We start from the raw sequence: 25,712 nt of genomic DNA, 5'->3' as shown, positions 1-25,712 counted from the left end.
ACAACTTGTACTGAACTGTGAAGCCTTTTCAGCTTTTGTCATGAAGAGCCACAAGTTTAACTCAATATCAGTTCAGCCTAGATGTGAAGGGAAACATTTAATTGGTGTCAAGTACTGCTACTGTTTCTAAGACACACACATACTAAAAAAATAACTGACAAAGAAAACACTCTGTTACCTGTGTGGAGGCCACAGCGCTTCACTGATAGATGCTGCTGAAATCACTAAGATCTTGAGGATTACAACTCTTAACATTCACCTGACTTTTGTGACACATCCAAAAGCCATCATTTCCTACTCCATGAACACACTGTTCACTTCAGATTTTCCTAAATAAGGTCCAACTGCAATGAGCATAGACCAGAAATTGCTTCTAATAATGGAAAGCAGAGACGTTAATTTTCATAATTCTTAAAAGTTAACCCGTGTCCCAGGGTTTTGTAATGGGTTCATCATTGTTTTTCAAATGTTCTGAATAAGCTATTTGAAATTCTCATATTAACTTAAAAGACCTACTTGAGATCTGATTATTGTTTAAGGAGAGCTTTTTCCAACTTGTGGATAGCAATAATCACCAAATCTCACAAGGCTCGCAGGATGATTACAAGGACAGAACAAGTGGTAAAAAGTGAAATCAGACAAAAAGTTAACATAATTATCCTTTATTATTATCCTTTTGCTTCCTTTGCTTTTTTGTAAAATACTGCATAGTTTTACATCTCTACACCTCTACATTAAATTTGGATGAACCAGCCTATGTGGGGAAGATAACTAAAAAGGGGTCACAAAAAAAGCAGGTGAGAAAACACTGGGTTACATTATTACAGATCTTAGTATTTGCCATTGTTCCTCTGAAAATTTGGTCAGGAATCTCAAAACTTACCAGTGTGGCTCTCCATGTGAGCTCTGAGCCTTTGGGATGGGTGCAGCTGAAATACAACCATATAATCTCTCTAATTGGTACTGAAGACTGGAAGTTTCTCTGTTTATACCCTCACCATTCCCCACACACCTTGCTTTGTGCAAGTTTCCACTGTTGCTATAGAGTAATTAGGCATGAGGGACACAAAGCATGTCATATTCATAATCCTTCCCAGAACTCGCACCTGACCGAGACATATGTACTTAACACCAGCCCAGATGTTAAGGGTCAAGAGGGTACTGCATTCACAACAAGAATAGCCGCCCCCAAGGTTGTGGGTTTACACATGTGTCTGAGAGAAAATGGACAAATACACACAGATGTTTTCTCATGTCCGTGTAGCCACACATTCACACACATGCTCTGTGCTTAGCAGTGCAGTGGTTATTAAAGTCATCATTAGTGAATCTTAGAGGCCTGTATGTCCTAACCTCGCTGCATTTTAGAGAAGCTAATTATCTCAGGGAACGGTTAGCTGAAGGACAGTCGTGCACACACACAAACACACTCGCAAATGCTGAGTCAAATTCATACAGTTATACCTAAATTTACATATAAATAAGACAAATACCCTAGCTGGGTAGGCTGATTGTATATTTCATAACCAGCTTGCACACAAACACACTCACCAACCACCAAAAAACAGACTCAACATTAACAACAGGAAAAAAAAAAAACAAAACACGTCACTTTTTTTGAGTGAAGAAGTGGGCCAAGAGCTGTGCCTTGTTAGCATAAGCTGTCATGATAAATTCCTGCAGTGAGAAGACCAGGGGACTCCACACAGATAGTGGAGCCCTGTCAATGTGTCGCTGCTTTATTCTACCAAGAATCTTAACTTCATGCTTGTCAAACTTGATGCTAATATGAGTGAAACCTCATTCTGTCAAAACCTGTTAGTTGACATGATTATTATTCCTGGCAAGAAAAAAAAATCTAGCATAGGAATATGTTGTTTATCTCCAGCTAACATAATGTAATAGGAGGGTATAGTCTCCTTGTTTCAATTATGAATATGCACCGCCAGGAACTGCACCATCTGTGCTTGTCTGCTTTAGTTACCAGATGAAAGAAAATGACACCCGTTCCCATCCCACATTCAAGCCACAATCAGGCGCCACTGCACGCTGGCAGAGGCTTAGAAATTTCTTAGCAGAGACAAGAAAATAGAGATTAATTTATTTAATTGCACAGAAATGCTCTTAAAGGTAGAATCATCTGTCCTCCAAGTGGTTAAGTACACCTTTAACCCCCGTCTATCACCTTTTCTATACACTGATAAAATCACCTGCTTGATATTTTGTAGGTCACATTGACCTGTCAGGGGAAGGGACACGGGACCTCTGGAGATGTTTTTGGTCACCGGCATCGGAATTCTGGATCCTTTGGGTCTTGTACATTTAGGGTTGGGCCTCAAGGTGGGTGGATATGTGGGTGGGTTATAAAACATCTACATGATTGCTAGAACCTAAGCTTTCCCTGCAGAACATTGCATTGTAAACAGATGATTATTGTGATTCCCTTCCCGTCAGTGGCGGTGATGTTGTGGCTGATCGATGTATTTCATCCAAGCCACCCATCAATGTTTTGATTCATACCGTCTGATGTGAAGTAAGCATGATGTGAGTATGGAGCCAAACAGTGAAATGGATTACCATACATTATAATCAGCTTGTACTGGGATTACACAGTCCCCCGTAGAGTTCTGTGCTCGTGTCTCAGGGTGCTATTCAGTGTGGAAGTGGGATTTCCTTGCATACTGATTAGATTAGATTAGCATCCCGTGTTACCCTCTGCATTATTGGTATTGTTAGGGTTGTTTATTTCCATTCTAGTCATACACAAGGAAATTGATGATTCAACCTCTCGGCTAATTCCTCACGAAGATTAACTGACTCCTTTGCCTTTGTGTTGGGTGTACAGGTGTGTGCATGTGTTTTGTGTGTGTCAATAATGACTCTGTTTGAGTGGCTGTGTTTGGCTGAGTGTTGATAAATAATGAATATGAATGATCATGCAATAAGCTGGGAACAATGCTAACCTGACATTAACATGCAGCTGGTATCTGAGTGTCTCTGAATCTGATTTAGCTGGACTGAAATCACACCTGGCAGGTGAAATACGTCTACGCTGCATGCACTTCATTTTCAAATGAGACATGTTCTCAAGAAGTGAGTGAAAACATCTACATTTTTTTGTTACATTATGTTACATTATGGTAAACAGTGTTTTTGACAGAAATGAATTGGAAAGTGCATTTACTCAGCTTTTGATGAATGAAGTTCTATAGGAAGATGTAAGTAAGATTTACAAACAAGGTAGAATCATGTACAAGAATCAATTCGATGTAATCTCTTTTTTCTATTAGTCAAAACACTGGAGAAAGAGTTCTTAATTAGCTGTAATTTTCTTAAAGATTTTGTACTGGCTGCCCAGTAAAAAGAAAGCTGCAGTAATCTGAACATGTAATGTAACTTCTAATAAAGTATGTATCAGCATTTCAACATCTCTTTAAGCAAAAAGCTGCTGCAGTTGAGTATGGAAGCTCATGACCACCAACGTGTTGGAAAAAAGATCCTGCAATCATTGAACTTTTCCAAAAAAGATGACTTAGTATCTCGAAATACATTCACTGTATCTCAAAGTTCTACAAGCTCTGCTTCTTGACAGTTTGTGTTTTAGTAACATTTTAAACCTGGAGCTGGCACTGTTTCATGCCACCATTTGACTGTACTTCCATACAGAGTGAACACAGGCTTGTGGATTTGATTAACTCTTACACTGGGTTGATGTGGTTTGTTTAACCTTTGACTTTTTTTGTTTTTTTTTTTGACTCCATGGCTCGGTTTTTATCCACTTTCTTTCATGGTGTCATGATCATTCTTGCACCCATAGGGTCACTTAACCCCCCATGCCTTTTTGTGTCACTCTGACTCATTGTGGACCTCTTGCTTATGAGCTGAGGCCTGGGAGGGAGGAATGGCGGCCATGGGCTCAACCTGGCAATGTTCCAGTAAACCCACACAAACACACAGATACACAAACATCTTAGCCCTAGAGAGCCAGGCGTCTGTTTCAGCCAGATGTAAGCCGTCAGTAGAGAAACACATTCACATGCACACTCACAATTAGACATATTCACAATTACTGCATTTAGTTATATATCATACATTTTTGTGCATGGACACACACACAGAGACACACACATACACAAACAGCAGTCCCTCCATACATGCCCCAGAGGAGTGGAACATATGTTTGCTCCCTCACCACTGGGGAGAGTGTGGAAGCAGGGGGTAATGTTTATGAGAGAGTGTCATTAATATGACAAAACAAGGCTGGCGGAGGGATTTACGACACACACTGGTGCTGCCATCATCTGTCAGTGCTTCTTATCACCATCTTCACTGCTGTTAGCATCGTCTTTAACACCTCGCCAGTCCCAAAGCCCAGTGATTACTCACTATCATAATATGAGTTCATATAGAGTATGTATACTGTTTCTGGAGCCAGTATCCAGATCCTCTAAAAGTCATGAAAACCTAATCAAGCTTCCTTCTATCAGTAGTGGTCCTACATGAGCATACAGTCCCCTTCCCCCCGTAGTTAGAACAATTTTTTTATGAGACATTTCCTGAAGAGGCATTTTATGGGCATAGCTGGGAAGCAGTGATGTCATGTAATTCCCTGCACCGCTCACTATTTAGCAACATCTGAATAGAAATGTGAAGACAAATGCTGTTTGTTTATATAGCATAATCATTAATATAAAAATGTTTATTTAAGTGTATAAATGTTGCAAGGCTTTAAAGTTAAAGTAGAAATGCCAAAATCAGAGTCCTGCATTCAGGAGCAGGCTGGGTGTTGGAGCTACAACTAGGACTGTTAAACTCTGAGTCATTCGCAGTGCAACTAGCTACGTCTAATCAACTGCTGCATTCAGAAAGGAACCCTTGTAAGTTTCTTCCTTGTTTTGCTGACATTTTTGCGTTTTGGTATTTGGCTGTTTTCTTAGTGTGGCTCCAGCTCACAGGTATGTGGTAACCTGGTGCTCCATGTGATTCTCACAAATTCAGCAGACTCACAAAGCAAGTCACATGGGTGTTTATAGATGCTCACATGTGGGTACCTATAGACTCACCATGAGGTGGTAGTACCTAATGAGAAGCAAGGGTACCCATGTGGACAAAAGTGAGAAGTGTTTATATATTATATAAATACATTATATAGATGACCAGCACTGGCTGGTGTACTTTTGTCCAACCACTGCCCAGGACATAAATGATAAATAAATAATAATTAAAGGTGTGCCAAGGCCAAAAAAGAGGAAAAATTAAGCAGTTAAAAAAAATTAAAAATAGCAGGAGAAAGGTAGAAAAATGAAATTACATTTAACTGATTTAGAAGGGATAATAATTAAATTTTAATTCATTTCATTAAATTGTTGTGCTGCGAAGAAAAAGATTAAAAAATGCTTTCCCTTTATTTTACCAATTAACTGGAGGTTCTATTCATTTCTATTTTAATTATTTAATTAGTGATTATATCTCTAGCATTCAGTTAAATTTTAGACTTGTCTTATAACTCTATCTGCAAAAAAATCCAACTAATTACATTGAATGATGCAGATAATAAAAAAAAGAAAGGAAGAATGAAGGCATGTGTGTACTTAGTTTGTATTTGTCTGATAAGTAAGAGGGAAAGAATGAGAAATGTATGCGTACAAGTACACGTATACATTTGAGATAATTTTCAAGTTCTTTGACTGCAGCTTCTTTTAATAATTAAATTCTAGTCACACCCATATGGATTTAGACTGATAACTGATAATACATCATCATGAAATAGTAATGCTGACTGATTACAATGCAGCAAGTAATGCATTATTTTGAAAAAGAACAATGAGAGGAAATAATCAAAGTGAGGAAGAGTCTCAGTCAGCAGCAGAGAGTTTCTGTGAACCAGCTGAAGAAGTTTTGGATTCCACTCTTCATTTGGACTTCACCCCTGCTGATTATGAGGTCATCCTGCACTGCACTTATGACGAGAGGTTCATCACGGGGAATTGGAAGAGCTGGTGGAGTCACAGCAGAGTCCGGTTCTCTGCTGGGCTCCTTGTTCACACAATCACCATTCATAACTAAAGTAATGACTGTGGGTTTAGCAGAGGGAGTTAGATGTCTCTGCAGCAGAGTCTGGTTCAGTCTGACTGATGGTCAAACCGTCCTGCAGTGATGACAGGAGGATTCATCAGCAGGAGTCACTGGAGGTGGTGGAGCTGGAGCCACAGCAGAGTCTGGTTCTCTGCTGATCTGCCTGCTTGTGTTGTCATTGTTCAAGATTGGTGTGGCGGGATTCAGCATGAGCAGGTGGTGTAGCTGGAGCCACAGGATACTTTGCTACTGTTTCATCCAAACCACTGTATAGAGGAGATTCACACCTTTGTTTACTCCTTCACCACTGGGTGATGTCAGCTCATTTACATGTGATGTGAAAGTGATATGACACATTTGTAGAAATATGTATGTACTATGTATAAAATGTAAGTAACTGTGGTTTGCAGAATCATACAGTGCCAACACTTAATTCTAGTAACTGAGCTGGATGAATAAATATTCTTGGTCATGGATTTTTTCATCAACCACTCCCTTTGCCAGTGAGTCAGAAAGTTAATTTTGGGCACTCTGAACCAGTGTAAGTTTATAAATCTCAATTTAGGCCCTGGTTTGAACTATCTATTGTACTACTGGGTAGCCTCATCTCTGCATAATAATACATCCTATTTTATTTTATTCATTTGTTTTCTGTGTAAAGTGTTCATATTAAGTAAATAATAACCATCTGTTGAACAATTCTGATTCATTCTGAAATTTACTGGAGTCACACAGTACTTCAAAGTGGCATTGCTTAAATAAGCACACTTGGTCACTGCCTTTGTCCTTCATTTTTTGTCCCTTTTGCACTTCTACTTCAGTTTCTTACATTGGTGAAAGAGTGAGATAAGACAATGAGGAAATCCATTCTCCCTGAGCTCAGGCCCCCCCACAGTCGCTCCCTCTTTGTTGTCCAGTCTCCTGCAGACAGCATGTTGGAGAGATATTTAGAGCTTCTTTTAATGGGATAATTTCACCATTATTGCCATGCCCGCCAGCTAATCCTATAAACCAAATGCTCATCTTCAGCCCTTTATCTCTTAAAGCACAACATTACTTTGTATTTGCAGTTTGAATCTTAAAACTGTTTTATTATGTCCCATTACCATCCATCACCAGTTGTAAGTCAGTGCATCAAGGGTCTGTACCAAGTAAGTATGTGTCCTTATGAATGGAGAATAAGATTTGCAGAATCTGTAGCACCACAATTCTTCATTTATGATGTTTTATTGTTAATCTAACGGATCAATGAATCAAAGTCCTCTGCATTTCTGTCATGCACCAAGAAGGTTATCAGATGTCTTACAGTAAAAGCAGTTGTACTCTGTGTAGATGATAGATTGTCCCCCTACTAATATCTACTTTCTTCCCCTCTGTTGCCTCCTACTGTCTGCAGGGCGGTGGTGCACATTCAGGTCAACGATGTGAATGAGTTTGCTCCGGTGTTTCGTGAGCCACAGTACAGAGCTGCAGTGACAGAGGGCAAGATTTACGATAGCATCCTGCAGGTGGAGGCCACTGATCAGGACTGCTCCCCACAGTACAGCCAGATCTGTAACTACCAGATCACCACCAGCAGCACACCCTTCGCTATAGATCGCAACGGTGAGTAGACAGGAGGAAAAGATATGCTAATAGCATGAAGGGTTTTGTATTAACAGTGCTTCAATCATGAAAGATTTATTAAGGGTAATTTCAACTGATGTGCACAATAAAGATGTGGATACTCTTTGGTGATTAGATCCTGTCATGATATCATCATCTCAAGGAATATACCTTGAGATGACCTACCTATCGCAAGGTATAAGGTGTTAGTGAAGCCATGAGAAGTAGAGGATACCTCCTGATGGAGTCTAGATATTGAGGGTGTTGTGGTGGTTGGTGACAGCAGCAGAGAGGAATACAAAGTTAAAATTTGATGGAAACAGTATGATTGTCTGATGGAGATTCTGGTAAAATCTGGCTGGTTTAACTGAAAAAGTAAACCCCCATAGTCAGCTTCTTATGAGGATAGTGGAAGAAGAGCCAGAGAGAAATGTGAATGAATGAACAGTATAAAAATAGTCTTCCTGATTGAAATAATACTGAACTTTATTTGTCACAAGGAATTATTATCAGCAATGTGAGATGTACGGTGCATTTTAATTTTGTAATGAAATGTTGTCACTTTCTGGTGTAGCTGCTTTGCCTCAACCTGCTGCATTTGCAGCATTTCTGCTTCAGTTATTTCAGTGATTTCCCACATGTCAAAGAACATCCTCCAAATCATGTTTGAAGTCTTTTGCTCTCTGTTTGCTCTCAATCTCATCTGAAGAAGATGTAAAAACACATTTCTGTCACAACACAGTGGCACTCATGATCTGAAAACCCTATTCATGCGCACCCATCACCTTATAGCCACAGGAGATACACTCACAAACAGTCATACTACACATACCTGCGAACACTCTGGAAACAAAACTTAATACTCTGACAGATGTTTCTCCCCAGGATAAAATGTGGTCTTTGCTCTTTCCAAGGACAAAGTCAAGATTTGCTCACAGAGCCATCAGTCTCCACAAATCAGATCACAGAAGCCTGTGCTTACACAAACAGGAAAAACACACACTGACAAAGATGAATGCTAAGGAAACTATGGGCTCTCACAAATACACTCACAACTCACAGACTTACTTGACTTTACTGCATTGCCACATAATTATTATGTGACCGTTACTTACACAAACAAATACAGAAATGATGTGTGTGTGTGTGTGTGTTGAAGGGACCACACAATCTGGTAGAGAGATCGGATGCTTTCTCTATGTCTTCTTTCTTCTTCTCTTTCTCCTGTCTTTCTGACCTCCCTAGTCTGATGGAGGATAGGCTACACTGATACCCTTAACCATTTATAAATAGTATGTATTTTTGGGATTTTTTGTTGTTGTTTCTTTTATGTTTGTTTTGCCAGTTTAGCTGTTTTAATTACTTTTAGACAAGAGATTTACATAGAACTGGCACTAGTGGCTCTCCTAAAAATCTGCTCACTTTTTCTGTAGGTGCAAGCGTCCTTACTGTTTAGGTTTTTGTTGCTACCAACTGCCGTGCATTTCCCATTGCTGAGGCTGAGGCGATGAAAAGGCTGAGTGGATGAGGTCAGGGCCACACTGCACTGTGAATGGTACGGGGGGGTGGGCACAGTGCTCTCTCCTCTCGCTCTCTCTCCATTTGAAGGGGTGCCGCTCAGCTATTGACTGTTGAGGAAAAGAATGTGAGAGCCCTTGAACTCAAGAGCACCTAAGGGAGAGAGGAAGAAGATGGAGGGAGGTAAGGAGGGGTTGGCTGCGAGAGCGAGAGTAAGTGCTGTGAGAGGATCAGGGAGAGAAGTAGAAATGCTGGGGGGTTTTTCACCTCATGGTATGGCTCGACTCAACTCAACTCACTTTTGGTACCAGGTGCTTTTATTTAATTCATTTCTCGCTGCAGACAGTACCTCTTCAATGTAGTGGGGTTTCTGCAGATGGACACTGCGGCACCGTGTCCCCTATACTTTTCATGCACTTGGGAAATAACACATGGGAGTTTCACTCTGTAACATGCAATGTACATTTACTGCTAAACTATTTCTTTATTCTTTTCTATTCACTGTCTCTTTCTGCAGTTACCGCAGTTACGCACACACACACACCTAACACACACACACCTAGGGGCAATGTAGAGTAGCCAATTAACCTAATGTTACTGGGATTGTGGGAGGAAGCCATAGCACCTGGAGAAAACCCAAGCGGGCACAGGGAGAACATGCAAACTCCACACAGAGAGGCCCAGACCGGGATTCAAACATGTAGCCGTCTTGCTGTGAGGCAACGGTGCTAATCAACGCACCACCATGCTGCTCCACACTATTCTACAACAGAGGATAACAAAGGAATGGCATTTGTCATTTTGTCAAATAATCATGATGTGTGGAGTGAATTGAGAATTCTGGTGATCGCCTGGCAATTGTAAAATGCCAGGTTTGTGCAGGATGTCTGTGGATGATTCTAAAGATGATTCTTTCTGTTCTGCAGTGTTCTCACGTCACCGGTTAGCATCAGCTCAGCTTGCTTGGAAACTTGAGCAAAGTCCTGAGCTCAACAAATGTGTATTAATTTGTTTAAGGATTAAGAGACAGATTAGATATTAGTTTTGGTTTTGGTCTTCTATTGACAAGAAACAAAGATCAGAGATGCTAAGCAGCATTAGGTAAGCTCTGTGGTAAATTGGATAGTAATTATAAAAGGATGATAGAGGGAACTCATAAGACATTTGCAAAGATAGTTTGCTTGTGTGTGTGTGTGTGTGTGTGTGTGTGTGTGTTCACATGTATTTGATAGAGAGGCAAACAGAGAGGGAGAGATGGAGGGCAAAGTAGTCATTTATTTGCTGGCCACTCTTGCCAGTAGTCACAGCACGCACAGCCTGCTGACACGGATAAGTTGATGTAGTAATTGAAGGAGCCAGGACAGGAACCGCCGTCATGCAGAAAGGTGTGAGTGTGTAAGTATGCATACATATTTGAAAAAAACAGGACAGAGAGAGAGAGAGAGAGAGAGAGAGAGGGCAGTGCAACAGATGGAGCAGCAAACAGTGAAATGGGATGAGGCTGCAAAACGGTGAGACAATGAAGTGCACAGCAAGGGAAAGTTTGAAAGGGGAGAACGTGGAAGGAAGGAATGCCAAACAAGCTGAGGGGGAGACAGAGAACAGGCAATGAGGAACACGGGAAGACGAACGATGCCGTCCTCTGAATTACACCAAATCCTCCCACTCGTATTTAAATATGTTACATTAGCAACATTCAGCTCATTCTGCATCTCACTCCCCACAATACAAAAACCTCAAGAAGCATCCGGGTTATAATATACAGTAAGTCACATCAGCTCATTTCAGCTTCATTTCAATTCTAACAAGGGCCAGTGGTATCCCTATTAAATGCTCTTTACACCCTGCAAGTGTTCTCAGTCAGGGTGCACCCTCCCTGCGCAGGCCTAGTTTCATGTATAGCATTGTCATCCATCAGTAATGGAAGACTCATCAAATATTAACAGACACATTAGGAGCACAAGAACTGCCTTCATGTACTCTGCTCATGAGAAAAGACGCTGGCTGGATAAGTGGGTCATGGTTACCAACAAGACAGGAAACTCGCAATCATTGAATGCGGTCTGGATGCTGATTGTACTGCAGAAGCCAGTGGGTTAATATTTTTCCTGGCAGGCTGGCAGGATATACTGTGATACCAAGCAGAATGTAATGGACAAAAAATGGTCACCTTGATCCAAAGCTAGAAACAGAAAAATCGTGGCTGCAGAATATTCACAGGAAGTGTATACATTAACTCCAATTTTCATAGTATATTTAAGAGATTGTAAAATCTTTTATGTGTATTTGAATTAATGACTGAAATTTGAAATGGACAGTTTGAGAAGATGGATCAAAATGAATAAAACATAGAATCATATATATACGTATACCTATATTTCATTCATTCATTCTTCTTCTGTGTCAAAACTTGGCAACTACTTTACCCAAAATGCAACACAAACCTCAACTGTTAAGTTGGATATTTTTGTGTGCCATAGTAGCAGCTAATGTAGCCTTAGTCTCATTTTTAAACTTTAAATTTTAAAAGTTGTCTTCAGACCATTCTGATGCTGATTCCAGTGACATCACTTGATGCAATTTATCAGACTTCACACAGGTTTCTCTGGGGGCACTAAATATTCAAGGCTCTGGTATTTTGCATACTGACCCACTGGTACACCTACAAGTGCTGTACTTCCATTAAATCAGGGGACTTCCTAGAGACAGCTTTTTAAAAGCTCCGTAAACACTGGATCCTATAAGTCCAATAAAGTGACTCCATATTGTTGTTTACTGGAGCCTTCATCTCTGGTAACCATGGAAGAGTTATCTGTTCCATTCAGAAAAGAAGCACCAGGGAGGTGGGGGGAAGTTCCAGTGTGGTCACTGTATCAGGAAGCGACAGGGGTTTAATGGAAACGTGTTCTTAATTTTGAGAAACATTAGCATTAATCAAACTACTTGTGAGAGGCTACCTGTCATGCCAGCCACAATCTCATTTGTTATATTGATTATATTAAGGCATCACAGTTAAGCTGACAATGATATATAATGATGCTTTCAAATTACAACTAAATACCCATTAGTCATTTAAGCAAATACAGATACACACAGTGTTAAGGTAGATACACAAATATTCTTTTATCTAATAAGTCATAAATGTCATGAAGACAGACAGAGCCATGCAGTAGACACTCAGCTGAGTGAGGGTCGTGGGCTTACTCACTTTTCTCAGGGCAGTTTAAAGTGTATACTTAACGTTTATATTTCTTTAGTTCATATTAAACTTAAACTCTTATAAGTAAATGAAGAGAGGAGAAGTGCAGCTCCGTTAAGAATAAATCTGAAAGTAGAGAGTAGCGACGGCTATAGGAACATATCTGTTGCACATTCCTTATGACCACAATAAATTATAGCTCACTTAGCTGCAAAATCTCACACCGCAGCTCGCTCCACAAAGTCTGCAAATCTGTGATGTCAGAGTAATTCAGAGTAAAAAAAGGTTTTTAGCTACAGATTTGGGTTTGTGGTGTTTATTATTAGAATAACAGAATAACATTTTAGAATAACATTTTTCACCAAAATATTGTACATTTTATAACAACTTCTTTCTAACCTTCTCATTTCATACTGAGGAAAGAAAAATTTCGTTTTGCTAATTGCTGTATGTTACACAATGGCAAATGATCATACAGGAGTAATTAAGTCATAAATGTTCAAAATACAAATAGATTCTAAAGAACAACAGTTCCAAAGTTGTAATGAATATAGCCACCATCTAATTCAGCTTAGCTAGTTTTCAGCATGACTCATCATGTCATTTGTACTATCACTCATGTTAGCAGATTGCATGACATGGTAAATAGGTGAAACACAAGAAAAAATAAACTCTCAGGTTGACCAATTCACTGGATAACTTGATTGACCAGTGTAAGGCCTCAGTCTAAACTTTGTGGCACAATTCATCTGTTTTGTGCAAAAATTTCAAAACAGTCCACTGGAAAATGTTTATCTGTATTTATCTGTTTATCTGTAAACCTGTATCTTCAACTCTGCAAGTGAAAAAACAAAAAGAAAACAGCAACATGTCTCGCAACATTTTGGCGATAGTTTCTTCTCTGACGCCCCTCGTTTCACTGTTACTGGAACAAGTGGATGGGACTGATTCATTTGCTGAGTTTTGTTTGAAGCCTGGCTGTCTGAGCCCATGTATGTGAGACTGTTATTGATACATTGCAGTTCCAAGGTGGAAATGTTGCCATGGCATTGATTGCTGATTTTGCTCATAACGGTATGAGCAATAGTCCTGCAGTATATAAACAACACCATATGGACATGTTAGAAAGGTTAAAAACTCATGAAGACTAAATACTGAAATACATACTGTGTTGCAGAGTAAATTCAGTTGACCATCATATTGCACGATGAGCACATGAAAATGTGTCATATTGTAATGCATTTACTTGAAAAAGGCTATCTGGGATGAATTTGACATTTAGTGACTCTTTTGTCCACACAAGGTAACATCCGGAACACGGAGAAGCTGAGCTATGACCGCCAGCAGCAGTACGAGATCCAGGTGACGGCCTGGGACTGCGGCCAGAAAAGAGCCCTGCACAGCGTCCCTGTCCGCATTGACGTCAAGCCTGTCTGCAAACCTGGCTGGCAAGGTGGGCCTTCATCTTATAAATAAGTGTGCAAAGATACCAAGCAGGTCTGGCTGTACCATCCACAATTGCAGATGAGATAATTTGCTTTTGATTACTAGAGTTTACAGTGAGTTGCAAGCCTGGCTGTATTGTGCTGCATGAGTACAATGATGGACATGCTCACAGAAACACAGATGTGATTATTTGCATGTCATTACTTCAGTGTGCGTGTGTTCCTGCTTTCCTCTGAATGTGTGGTACTTGCTGTAGTCTGCATACATCATCTGTCTCCATTCTGCTCTCTCTCCACCTACCTTTCTATGTATCTTTATCTCTCTCACTCCTTTCCTTTTTGCTTTCTTCTTCTTTCTCTTTCCTTCCCTCCTTGAGGAATTGGCCTGTCAAGTTTAGCTGGTGTGATCAACAGCACTTTACTAAGCGCACCATGACACAGCCAACATGGCTCTTAGCACATCAGAAAGCAGTCGTGGCAGCTGTAACAAGGCCCACAGTAAGACAAGTGTGTGCAGCGAAAGCTCCAACAACAACAACAACAAAGGCAACAGTTAAGATAGCTGCAGATGCAGTTTACATTTGTCAGAGAGGACAGCGACATGTGATGAAGGGAGACAGTGTGCTGCTTCACATGTAACCATGTGCAATCTCTGTTGTTCTACCATTAACCATGTGATTCATGTGCTGAATTTCTGGAGTTCAGCTATTTATCGTCCCACAGGATGCGATGTTGGTAACAAACAGCAGCACAGGGGAAACCTGGCGGCAGCTCATTGGCAGCTACTGCACCCTGCAAAAACTGTCAGGTTCTTTGGTTCATATTCAATCTTCCAATCCATGTTTTCTCAAAACATGATGTAGCACATGCCTGTAGTTTCAGACAAATTTAATTTCTGATCTGAGTCAGAAATTTTCAAGCACAAGTTCAGAATCTTAAAACAAGAAAGATATGAACAGTCTAACAGTCTAACCTAAATAATATCTGAAAACAACATTATGCAATTGTTTTATCTTAAAATAACAGCTTCAGAATCATTTTGATGGTACACTGACCTGCAATATGAGAGTATAAGAGAGTGGTGTCTATGTCATTTTCACTCTGCACCTGGTCTTACTCTGTTTAACACAGGTTTGAGCAACGTTCTTGTTAATTTTTGATCATAAGTAATATGATCATAACAAATTCAGCTGCCCATATTTGTGGACAACAACACAACAACAATGTTATAATAAGTGAATTGAAATCAAACATTATATGGGTACCAAAGCCCCTTATGAGATTTAAAATACCTCATTGAAAAAGTTTAAAATTAAGTACATCTTTGCTACATATTGTGTTGAGTTGTGTACTTGCAATATCCCAAGTGTTTTCAACAATTGTTCAAACTAAGAGAGATCTATGATTTTATTCAAGGTAACAGTACATTTCATTTGGTTGCCTATCAATCTAAATTCCAGGAGAGAGTAGGGGAGTGAGTGGCATGAATAACACTTAACTTCAGCAATCAACATTTCTGAGTCATGTCAGGTTTTCATGGTGATGGTGATTGTTTAGAAAGGAAGCTAAATCATCAAACCACATCTTTTGTTTTCATTGTTCTGACTGAGAGACCTCTAGCAGCAGAAATTATACACTGTGTATTTAAGATGGGAACTTTTTGCAGTGCACTGACATCTCTACCAGACTGGAGACTGAGTTTAAGATTCAGTGGAGTTAAGGTCACCAAATCAAACATCAGCAAAAAAGAAATAATTTAAGAAAAAAGGCTAAAAATACCCTTTGTTCTCAGTTTTAGACTGTGGTGGCATTTGGCAGCATGCTGTGTTGGGTTTTAGTGTTACCTACATTTTCTCTCATCAGAAACACTCAAACTTTTGAAATGCACTTATGCTAGATGCTAAGTCGCCGTGGCAGGATGTACAAGTTCAGTGTTTGCACGCAGCACACGTGCATTCACACACACACACTGCGCGTACAGAGTGACATTAACTCCCTCTCTCGACTCTCAGGGATAATCCTGTCTTTGAAGCCTGTTTGCAATATTTTTTCTCTGTGCATTTTCAAATTAGGATTTTCAGCACTCGATTATGGTGAGGAGATACACACAAACACACACAAGTGCAGAGACATCCTCCCTTGATGAAAGGGCAGTCGTCCCTATGAGCGCTGTTTGGCAGCGGAGATGGGGGAGAGGATGGAGAGAGAGAAGTAAATGCCATGGCCACAGATCAGGGGGGTATTTAATGGGGCTAGTGGTTGTGTATTAAAGGCAGGCTTCTGTGGGAATGTCAAAGACACACACACACACACACACACACATCAAATCAAAGATGTGCTTTTGGAAAAAAAACAGTAATCTGTCTGTTCAAATTAGCTATGGTCTCTGGCTCTGGACAGCAGGGCTCAGCTGTGTGTGTCTCTCGTGGTCAATCACATGTCCTCGTTTAGCTTGTCTGTTACTGGCAGGTAGAGCTTGTTCACTGGTGTGCGTGCACACACACACACACAAACAGGTGTGCCTAAGTGTGTGCGGAAAGCTTTTTGTCATTTTCTGTATACGTTACATCACTACCTGCTACCTTTTATAAAAACAACATTACACAGTTCTGCTTAATAAAGAGTACTTTTATTTTTGATACTTAATTACCCCTGCACTTGTAGTTGAAGTAGCTTTAATTCATAATTTATATCAATGCATTAAATTACAAAGTAAAAACAATGTGAATGGGGTCACTTGTAGCGATGAATTATTACCTGAATTACCTTTTGGCTTTGCAGAGCTGTACAACAACTTTCAGCTCTTTGTCCGCTCGCTGCCCCAGCTTGTGTCTGGTCCACAGGTCGGCCTTCTTGTTGCCTTTTCAGCAGCGTCATTGATGCACCTCATGGTTCTGTTCCAGTGGAGTCTTGTGATGCATTCAGTCTAAAGATTGGCAAGAAAAAGAAAAAGAAAAGAAAAATAGCCTCAGCAGCAGGCTTCAGTGAGCACATAGTTCCTAAAACATCCTTGACCCTGGTACTTGTCTACTAGGTGTGCATACCTGACATAATACCCATTCAGTTTAGCGTTTAAATTTGCGTTTTTTTGTCATCCTTCCACTTATCTGCCTCTTAAACCCTTCTATTAGCTTCAAATATGGATATATTGCATCTCTTCTTTTTCATAATCACCTGGGCTATTTGAAAATGAAGAATCATTAGATGTAAAATGCTCTGTTGAAGATTCATGATGAATGATATGCGTGCAGAATTAAATCTTCAAGTCAAATCCCCCCACTAATATTTTTGAAAACACAGAAGTGAAGTATCATTACCTTGACAGTCGAATAATACCAACAGCACAAACTGTAGACTAGCTGCATCACAAAGAAATACTAACAGGCAAAACCTGGCAAAGTGCAACGGCAACCTTTTGTTGATTAAAAATATTCACAAGTCACCCTCAAGTCACTAATACTTCTGAATTCACAGTCTGCGCTTTTAAAGTGACACAGCCTGCATTTTGCTGCCTTTTGTCCACTACTCTGATGGCAGCCAAACTATTTGAAAACATGAAAATGACACCCTGGTTGGGCTGAACTGGGACAATAATTCAGGCCCAGAATCTAACAGCAGTCTGGGCCAAGAGATCATGTATACTGTAAGGATTTTGTTGTTCATGTCAGTAACATCTTTTACTTTCAATTAATTAAAAAAAACTGGCAAAATAGTTAAAAACAGTCAGGTTTCTTCAGCTTCAAGCATTAGTCATTTGCCTTTCCATAATTAAGGCAATGAATATTCATATCATTTTTGTGTACTTTCAGACTGTTTGTTTTGCGCTTCAGAGTTCTGGTTGGTGTTTATCATCATGATCTGGTAGCTCTGAGTAAGATACTTTATTTCTTTTTTAAACATAAGCCAGGTCCCTTGATATCATGAAGATATCTGCAATTTTTGTGCTTTTAATAACACTTTCCTCAACTTGCACTTGTTCTCAGCCCTTTTCTCTTTCCCTTCTTTCTCTGCGCTGTCCCTTTTTCCATGACGGGTCATGCACACTCCATGCACTGACACTGACTGAGTGTTGTGTCAATGTGTATGTGTGTGTGACCAATTGTGTGTAATGACAAACAGAAACCATATCATCAGGTTAAAAGCAGGCGGATGTGACACTGGCCTGACACTGCAGACTAATCAACTCACCAGGCCACAGAGAATTCAGTGCTCCCAACTGCCAGTCCAGGTCTGGACCCTGGCTTTGGGATGGTCGCAAAATGGGAGCCAACAGGGAGAAAAGGCAGAAAACAGGAAACTACACTCTCAAAGATTTTTTTAATGCCAGTCCAAAAATAATTACAAACTTTCTGAGCTATTACGGCCCATCTCCCTCCTTCCTCCTGCTGTCCACATGCACACACACACACGCACATGCACACACAAGAAAAACTAATAATGGAGTGAGTAGACAGAAGGGAAGATAAGCAGGCTGCTGTACAGCCTCCTCTCTTCATTCGATGGGTTAGTTATCAGTTTTATTTGATGTAATATACTTTGTGTCTCACATCATAATAGACCATTTGACCCAAAGCTTTAAACGGTCAGTCTTACAGCCCACAGGTACGAAACTACAAGAGTCTGCAAGCTATCACTTTGTCTTCATCATCAGCAGTCTTATCACCACAGACTGCTGAGGATCAGGAAATAGCATGATATAATTGTATTTGTATATTGTATATTATATTGCATTGTTATGTATAGAATATTTCCATCAGACCGTTTTGTTAACTGTCTCCCACCACTTGCTAACCTCACAAAGTAAGAAGGAAAGCTTAGAGCTTAACTGCTGAAATGCTTTGTGTTGTCAGTTGCTTTAGTGTAAATGCTGTCTTTTATTATTAGGCAACTGAAAAAGCAAGTATCTTACCTAAAAAGAGCTACACTATTGAAACTATGCCGTGCGCGTGGGATTGTCCGGTGTTGCTGTCTGCTAAGTGTCCATGGCCACGCTACCAGCTTTTTGATAGCCTACAGTTTTGTACTGATATCAGCTAGCCAAAATGTTAGGATAACATGTGATTCCAAATTTCTGATAGGTGTGAATGTGAACAGTTTGTTGGTTTATGTCAGCCCTGTGACGAACTGGCGACTTGTCCATGGTGTACCCCACCTCTCTCCCATAGTCAGCTGAGATAAGCTGCAGCCTCCCCACGACCTTGCAAAGGATAAGCAGTGATAGATAATGGACGGATGAATAAGCAGGCAATCTATTAAATAATATTTCGCCTCACAAAAGTCCAAGGGGATGTTTTAAAAATCAGAAATGTCAGCAAGTAATTTCTGTGGCACTTGTGGTAATCAGAAATGATGACTTACTCATGTGCTACTTGACTGGGGGAAAAAAGGCATACTCAACATCTCATTAAACATCAATATACTCTGTATACCTGTGCAATATGAGTCAGATCATTTCTGTTATTCATGCTGTCTGTGCCAGGTGGTGCGGTCACATACGCAGACAGATTATGTACAAACCCATCTACAGTGACACACACAGCTTAGCATATGCGTTGAATGACAGATTGCCACAGCAGTCAAAAAGAAACAAATCTGCATAATCATGTTCATGCTTTATTTTCTCAGTATAGCCCTGAGCCTCAAATTAAAACTGACCTCATAGTTACTGTCAAGGCAATTAGTATGAACCCCAGACTGCAATTCAGGTTTCTAAACTATCAGGAAATAATAAGAGCAATACAAGGTGTTTATGCTTTTGATGTTTGCATTTTACAAAGCGACACTTCTTTGTGAAGAAGTAGTGTTGAACAATTTCCTTTGACAGTAGCATTGTTTTGTGACACCTAATTAAGAGTTATTGAACAGTTCTATGATTATAAATCTAATATGTGCAATAACAACATGTATATTTTATTAATTATTGAATAATATAATTAGAAAATATAGTTTTATTTAGAGTTGCTGTGAAATTGTTGTACACTGCAAAAACATTGCTGGATGTTTCTCTACAAAATTCAAATGAAGGATAATTCATTGACATACACCGCACTGATTATCCAGGAGGTAAACTGGAGGACAACTGAATAGAACATTAATTCTTTTGGAACACAGAGTAACAGACATGACTGGTTATTAAAAATGCATATGGAGATATACTCGTTTGCAGAGAGGGTGTTTAATGAAAGGGTTGGACCAATGTTTGCAGTAAATTGGTCTTAAATCTAAGCAATTCTCTTCTCTTCAAAATGAGTCTAATTAGTGGATTCTACATATTATAAGGTAAATGTTTTTGATTGAACTGAGGAAAAACTAGGCCATCACTACCTAATACACAGCAGTGACCCTAATAATGACATCATGATGAATTTTTAAAAGGAAGATTATATCTCAGAGTCAGGAAGATTTCATTGCAAGTTTGAAATATGGTTGCCCCTGAAAATGCTGCATGCACAGCAAGGAACCTCAGTCTCGATAACTTTGAAGTGAGGATTAAGATGCAGTGTCGTACATGGAGTTGGAGTTGGATGTGTGATGTACTCTTACACACAGGCAGTTAAACAGCTGAATGTCCAGGCAAATTACAGGATGTAACTGGCACCGAACAACCAATCGACACAGGGGGAGCACTTAATTCACATTAATTAACACAGAAATCAGAGTCAAGGAGAAAGAATAACAAAAAAGAATTAAGCCAAATTCATAGAGCCGTTTTGGTAGTGTCAGAGTAACAGTTTAGTTAAAGGCATCCCTGTGGGACACAGCCCATATTTTACATTGCTTTAAAATAGCTTTTAGCTTTTAAAATAGCTAGACTCTGCAAAAGTTTGACATATATAAAATCTTCATGGATGAAAAAAATCTAAATACAAATTAAAATAATAAATCTTGTTAGCAGATGGCTGGAGTCCTGTCAGCAGGTTTACAGACAACTCTTTTATAGTCACGGTCTAAGTGGAAAATGTTTTCGAGTCAGTTGCTGTATCATAAGTGGGGCACACTGACAGCAAAGCTGAGAGGTGGCAATGTATCCAGCTCTCTTAAATGCACAGCATGTAGTTTCAAAAGGCATAAGTAATGTGGGACGATTTATAAACAACCACCATGAAAATCTATCTAACTTGACTCAGGCAGAAATTATCATAGATGAGGTCATGTTTTAAAGTTTTATTCCCCTTACAATTAGTCAGTTAGTCACCTTCGTTTCCTTCCTCACGCTGACACTGTCCTGAAGTCGGCAGCCAAATGAAACTCACTGTTACTTTGAATAAATTAATGGATTTCTTTAGGGTTCAACATTATTGTAAACATTTGGAATAATTTAATGTCATTATTCAACAAAATATATAACAAATATGTAGTCATTTTACACATTTTTATGTTAAAGTGAAATGAAATGATTAAAATCCTACATATTGTATATTAAACACATCAGTCTTTATGGTATCAAACCACCAGCATGTGTACTGGAATATCTTTGTTCGAATGCCAGTAAAATACTGGCAGATACATATGAAAAATAAAAAAAAGAAATAGTGGCCCACTCATCTAGTACTAGTGGTCACACTCCACAGGATGTATTAATAGCTGTCAGCTCTGTTCAATTTTAGCAGAAATGTTCAGGGAGAGCACATGAGGAGGAACATGTGAAGAAGCTAATGTACCATTTGTACAAATATTAAGGTGAAGACTTCCTGTCCAGCTTAGCTGTACATGGCTAACAACAATGTATGTTTGTGTCACAGCCAAAGGGCTAAGAACTCCCTGGGTTTTCCTCCTGACTCTTTCCATCTTCATCTTAACTCTGATACAAAGTTTTTGCTGTGGTAGACACATTTTCAGCACACTCGTGTGTTTGTTGGTGTGCTTGTTAGTAGGTTACTCACAGCCACACTGTGCATAAAGGTCTCCTCACATTTGCTGTTAATACACCTTATCAGCAACACAGACGGTGCAAGCTGACATCATACTGAAATCTAAATAATCTATCCAAAATCTTGGTTATATCAGGCTAAATAAGGCTGCAGCAGCTAAACCCCTGGAGTTCCTTAACTGATCAAGGGTGGGTTTTTCTTTGGTTATGATCTCAACTTTCATTTGCAAGATTCTGAGCAGATAATTGTCTTGCTTCAAAGGTTAAACAAACTTGAAACAACACTTGAAAACCAATAAAGCCTGGCTACATCCAACATGATTCAGTTACATTTTGTGTGTGCCAGATATTCTCAGTGACAGAAAACAGTGTGTTAGCAGTAAAGTTGGTGGAAAGTTGAGAGCCAAAGGTAGAATATCTGAGATCAACACAGGCTCTCTGGCATTTTCTGTCTTTGAGATGAGGAGCTGCATTTTCTCCTCGACTCTCAAGTATACCATTCAAGTGTGCGTACGTGTGTGTGTGTGAGTGTGTGTGTGGCAGCCAATGGTCCTGATCTCTGATAAAAGTGGGAAGAGGATGAATTAAAGGGAGGAAGAAGGAAAATAAATGGCTCGGCACTTCCCTTTCCCATTTCCTCTAACCTCACACTCCTTTCTTGCTTCCTCTCTAATCTCAGACTGAGGCTGTCTGGCTGCTGCTGCCTTAGCACTTTTCATCCCCTCTCTGGTATTAGCTTGTTCTCCCTTATTACTCTCATTGCTTCCTTTTTGCCTTTTGCCTGCATGTGTCTGTGCCCTGCATTTTCTTCCTTACTCTGCTCTATTTCTTTCATTCTTTTGTCCTTTGTTTGGGTTATTTCTTACTTTCCTCCTTTATTTGTTTTTCCTCTCATCTTGCCATCCAGTTTATCAGTTCACCCTCATGCTCATGTTTCTTTTATTCTCTCCACTCGTCTTTCTTCCTTGGATCCACCTTGATCCAATTCCTAGTGTGAGGTAGGAATTTCAGTAGTCTCCAGTGTAAATCACAGTAACTAGATTCTGCTCTTACTCCACCTTTCACTGTTATTGCATTACTCCATAACACAAACACTGTCACAGGGATCAGTTCTTATGAGCCCTCCTTACCCTCCTCCCTGGCTGCAGTCAGGAAGAATGGATTAATGGTGACTGGGGTAAAAAGATATCGAGGGACCTGACACCTCGGGTTCACCTTACTGTGTCTGAACAGAGCAAAGACTGGATAACAAGAAAATGGATGTGTTTGTGTGTGTATGTGTGTGTGTGTGTGTGTGAGTGTGTGTGTTTATATACATTATAGGAGAGGGACGATGAAAGCTAACTTTCACACACACGTTCCAACAAAACGTAGATGCTTTACATGGACGTATGTAGAAAACAAATGCATAGGCAAACACAAAATGGACTTAGCATAGACACAAGCACACGGTGCACACCAAGACAGCCACACACACCTATTTTAGAGTGGTTACACTCCCTCAGTCCTTGTCCCACTGCCTGTTGAGAGTGGAGTTTCCTTTATAGTGCCACTTCAGTGTCAAGGCGACATTGAGCGATCACGATAACAAAGACAAAGTGAGAGAAAGGGAGTAAGAGAGGGAAATATGAGAAGGATAAAACAGCAGGGAGTGACTGAATGGGGGAGAAAAAAGCCAGAAGAGTTAAAGGAAAAGATAAAAGATATATTTTTATATATATATCTGGAGCCAAGGTTTTGCCCGAGGGAGGGACTTTAAGCATCAGGGTTTCATCAGGCTGGCGCTGCAATCTTGTAGACATATAGTGGATGGCTGTGATGTTTACCATTTGATCTACAGTTAGGTTCTGACCCTCACTTATGGCTATAAGCCTGGATTGTGATTGAAGAGCAACATGCTGGAAAACCTCCCTGTGGAGGTGGAGCAGACCCTGTGGTGAGCATGCTGCAGGGATTACAGTGTGTATCGCAACTAGTCTTGGATTCTCTCGCGTTCCCATGAGGATATAGGGAATGTTGGATGTTCTCGAGTAGTCTGCTTAGTCTGCTGCTATCCAGAGCAGCATGAAAATAAAGGTTGAAAAAAGAGAAGGTGAAATGTGCCAGAAAGTATTTTTTCCTTTTTCCTTTCTTTCTTCCTTTTTTTTTCTTTCTTTTTTTTTTTTTTTTAATGATTACGTGTCTCTGCTCTAAACACCCAGGATTATGTTGTCATTTTCACTCAATCCTCAGATCCCCAGAGAGGGCAAGAGCATTAGAGTTACACTAGACATGAAATTGGGGTCTTTCATAGGAGGCTTCCAACATAATCCAGCAGAATGTGAAACAGTGTAATTTCATTAGAAATTATCCCATTAGAAACTTCAAGACTGTTGTAATAGAAATATACTTCTGTCAACTCAGCAGACCTGTGACTTCCTGTTCTGTTCACATAATTAAACCATGACACTGGCATGACATGACACACGCACACCCACACACACCCAATCCATTTTGTGGGATTTTCTTTTTATATATGTGAAACATGTGAAAATGAATCAAGGCAGACAGAACCACTATTGAATGTATGTAATTACAGTCACAAAGATTTCCTTGAACTCTTTCTCGTCATCTTTCTTCTGCATTCAGTGTCCCAATTCCATATTACAAACAATTTAGATTATGTTCTCTATTTTAATCTACATGATGGATAAATACAGTACAAGACAATGTCTGTTTCTAGTTGATTATGACATTGGGAGACATTTCCTACAGGTTTTTGTTGTGAATGTGTTTCAAATAAGGTCAGTAGAAATAAGCTGAACACAATGTTATCATATCACGCCTAAATCAATGTGAAAACATTTGGGCAAATTGAGTAGCATGAGCTTTTATTTGGAGCTGTGTTTCTGGCCACCTGCTGAATGTAATTCCCAACACTAACAATTTCTGAAGGAAATAATTGACTCTTCAGCAGCTAAATGTTCTACTATATCTGCTAGCTAATGTACCAACCTTGACTGTTCACTGCTTGGTGCTGAGCAGGTGGTGAAACAGTATGTTTTAAGCATTTGAACAAAAACAGCTGCCTTCTTTGTCTTAAAAGTACACTATGAGGGAAGTGAGTGAGATCCAGAAGAGTAAAGATGAAAACTGCTTTCAAGGTAAAACTTGCTTTATTCAACGAGAGCATTTGAAAACCCTTTATTATCTTTTTGCATAAAATCACACTCTGAACATGCAACATTCAGGAAGGAAGAAAGAATCCATTCTCATCCATTTTGTCATTCAAACTTTTTGTCTTGTTTTCATCTTTTTCTTAGCTCTACATTTTTCTGTTGCAAGCTTTGTGCTCCAAAAAAAAAGTAAGTAAGTAAGAGAGTAAGAGCTCTCTATCCACTTAAGAAAGAAAAAAAGAGTAAAGTCTCTTGTATGGCACACAAAGAGCATACATGAAAGTATTAAAATGAATGCTTTGCGGGCATTATGGAGAAAGGGAAAGGGAAGGATGGCCAGAAAAGAGGACAATAAACCAGAAAGATGGCACTGACTGAAGAGGATGGAGATGGAGGCAGGCCGAGGTGGAGAGGAGAGGGGAGGAAAGGAAGGAAAAGAGGGGCAGAGTGCTTTTTTAAATGGAAATTGGCTCTCTCACTGATGACTGGGACGAGTAATGACGACCCCCTCCCCCCCACACACACACATACACACACACACAACTACTTGAACATAGTGTCAGCATTTTCACATGCACACATACTAATGCACACTCAATATCCACATAACCATCATCCCACACGTCCATGCAAGAATTTACCGATGACAGACGCACACACTCGCTCGTCCATACCCTCCAGAGACAGGGAACAGCGTGAAAGTGTGATGATGCATCATTTTCTTAAGCACCTCCATCCATCTTCTCTTCCTCACCATGTTTCACTTTTTTTTACACTCTTCATTTTTAAGAGAATGGTGGACACTTGCTTCAGCTGTATGTCTGCGTGTCAGATACAGTGGATAT

At 39.8% G+C, this 25,712-nt stretch overlaps 1 protein-coding gene across 1 annotated transcript in view; it reads left to right on the top strand.

Moving 5' to 3' along the window:
* LOC124058875 (calsyntenin-2-like) overlaps positions 1-25,712 on the top strand; it is a 209,570-nt gene that overhangs the window by 126,936 nt on the left and 56,922 nt on the right. The window contains exons 4-5 of the mRNA XM_046388472.1: positions 7,472-7,680; positions 13,701-13,850. Of these exons, the coding sequence (XP_046244428.1) occupies positions 7,472-7,680; positions 13,701-13,850 (359 nt within the window). The remainder of the gene's footprint in view (positions 1-7,471; positions 7,681-13,700; positions 13,851-25,712) is intronic.

The sequence above is a fragment of the Scatophagus argus genome, chromosome 5 (genome assembly GCF_020382885.2).
Source record: "Scatophagus argus isolate fScaArg1 chromosome 5, fScaArg1.pri, whole genome shotgun sequence".
NCBI classification, from domain to species: domain Eukaryota; kingdom Metazoa; phylum Chordata; class Actinopteri; family Scatophagidae; genus Scatophagus; species Scatophagus argus.
The sequence above is the reverse complement of the archived record's forward strand: the minus strand, read 5'-3'. Positions and strand labels throughout refer to the sequence as shown.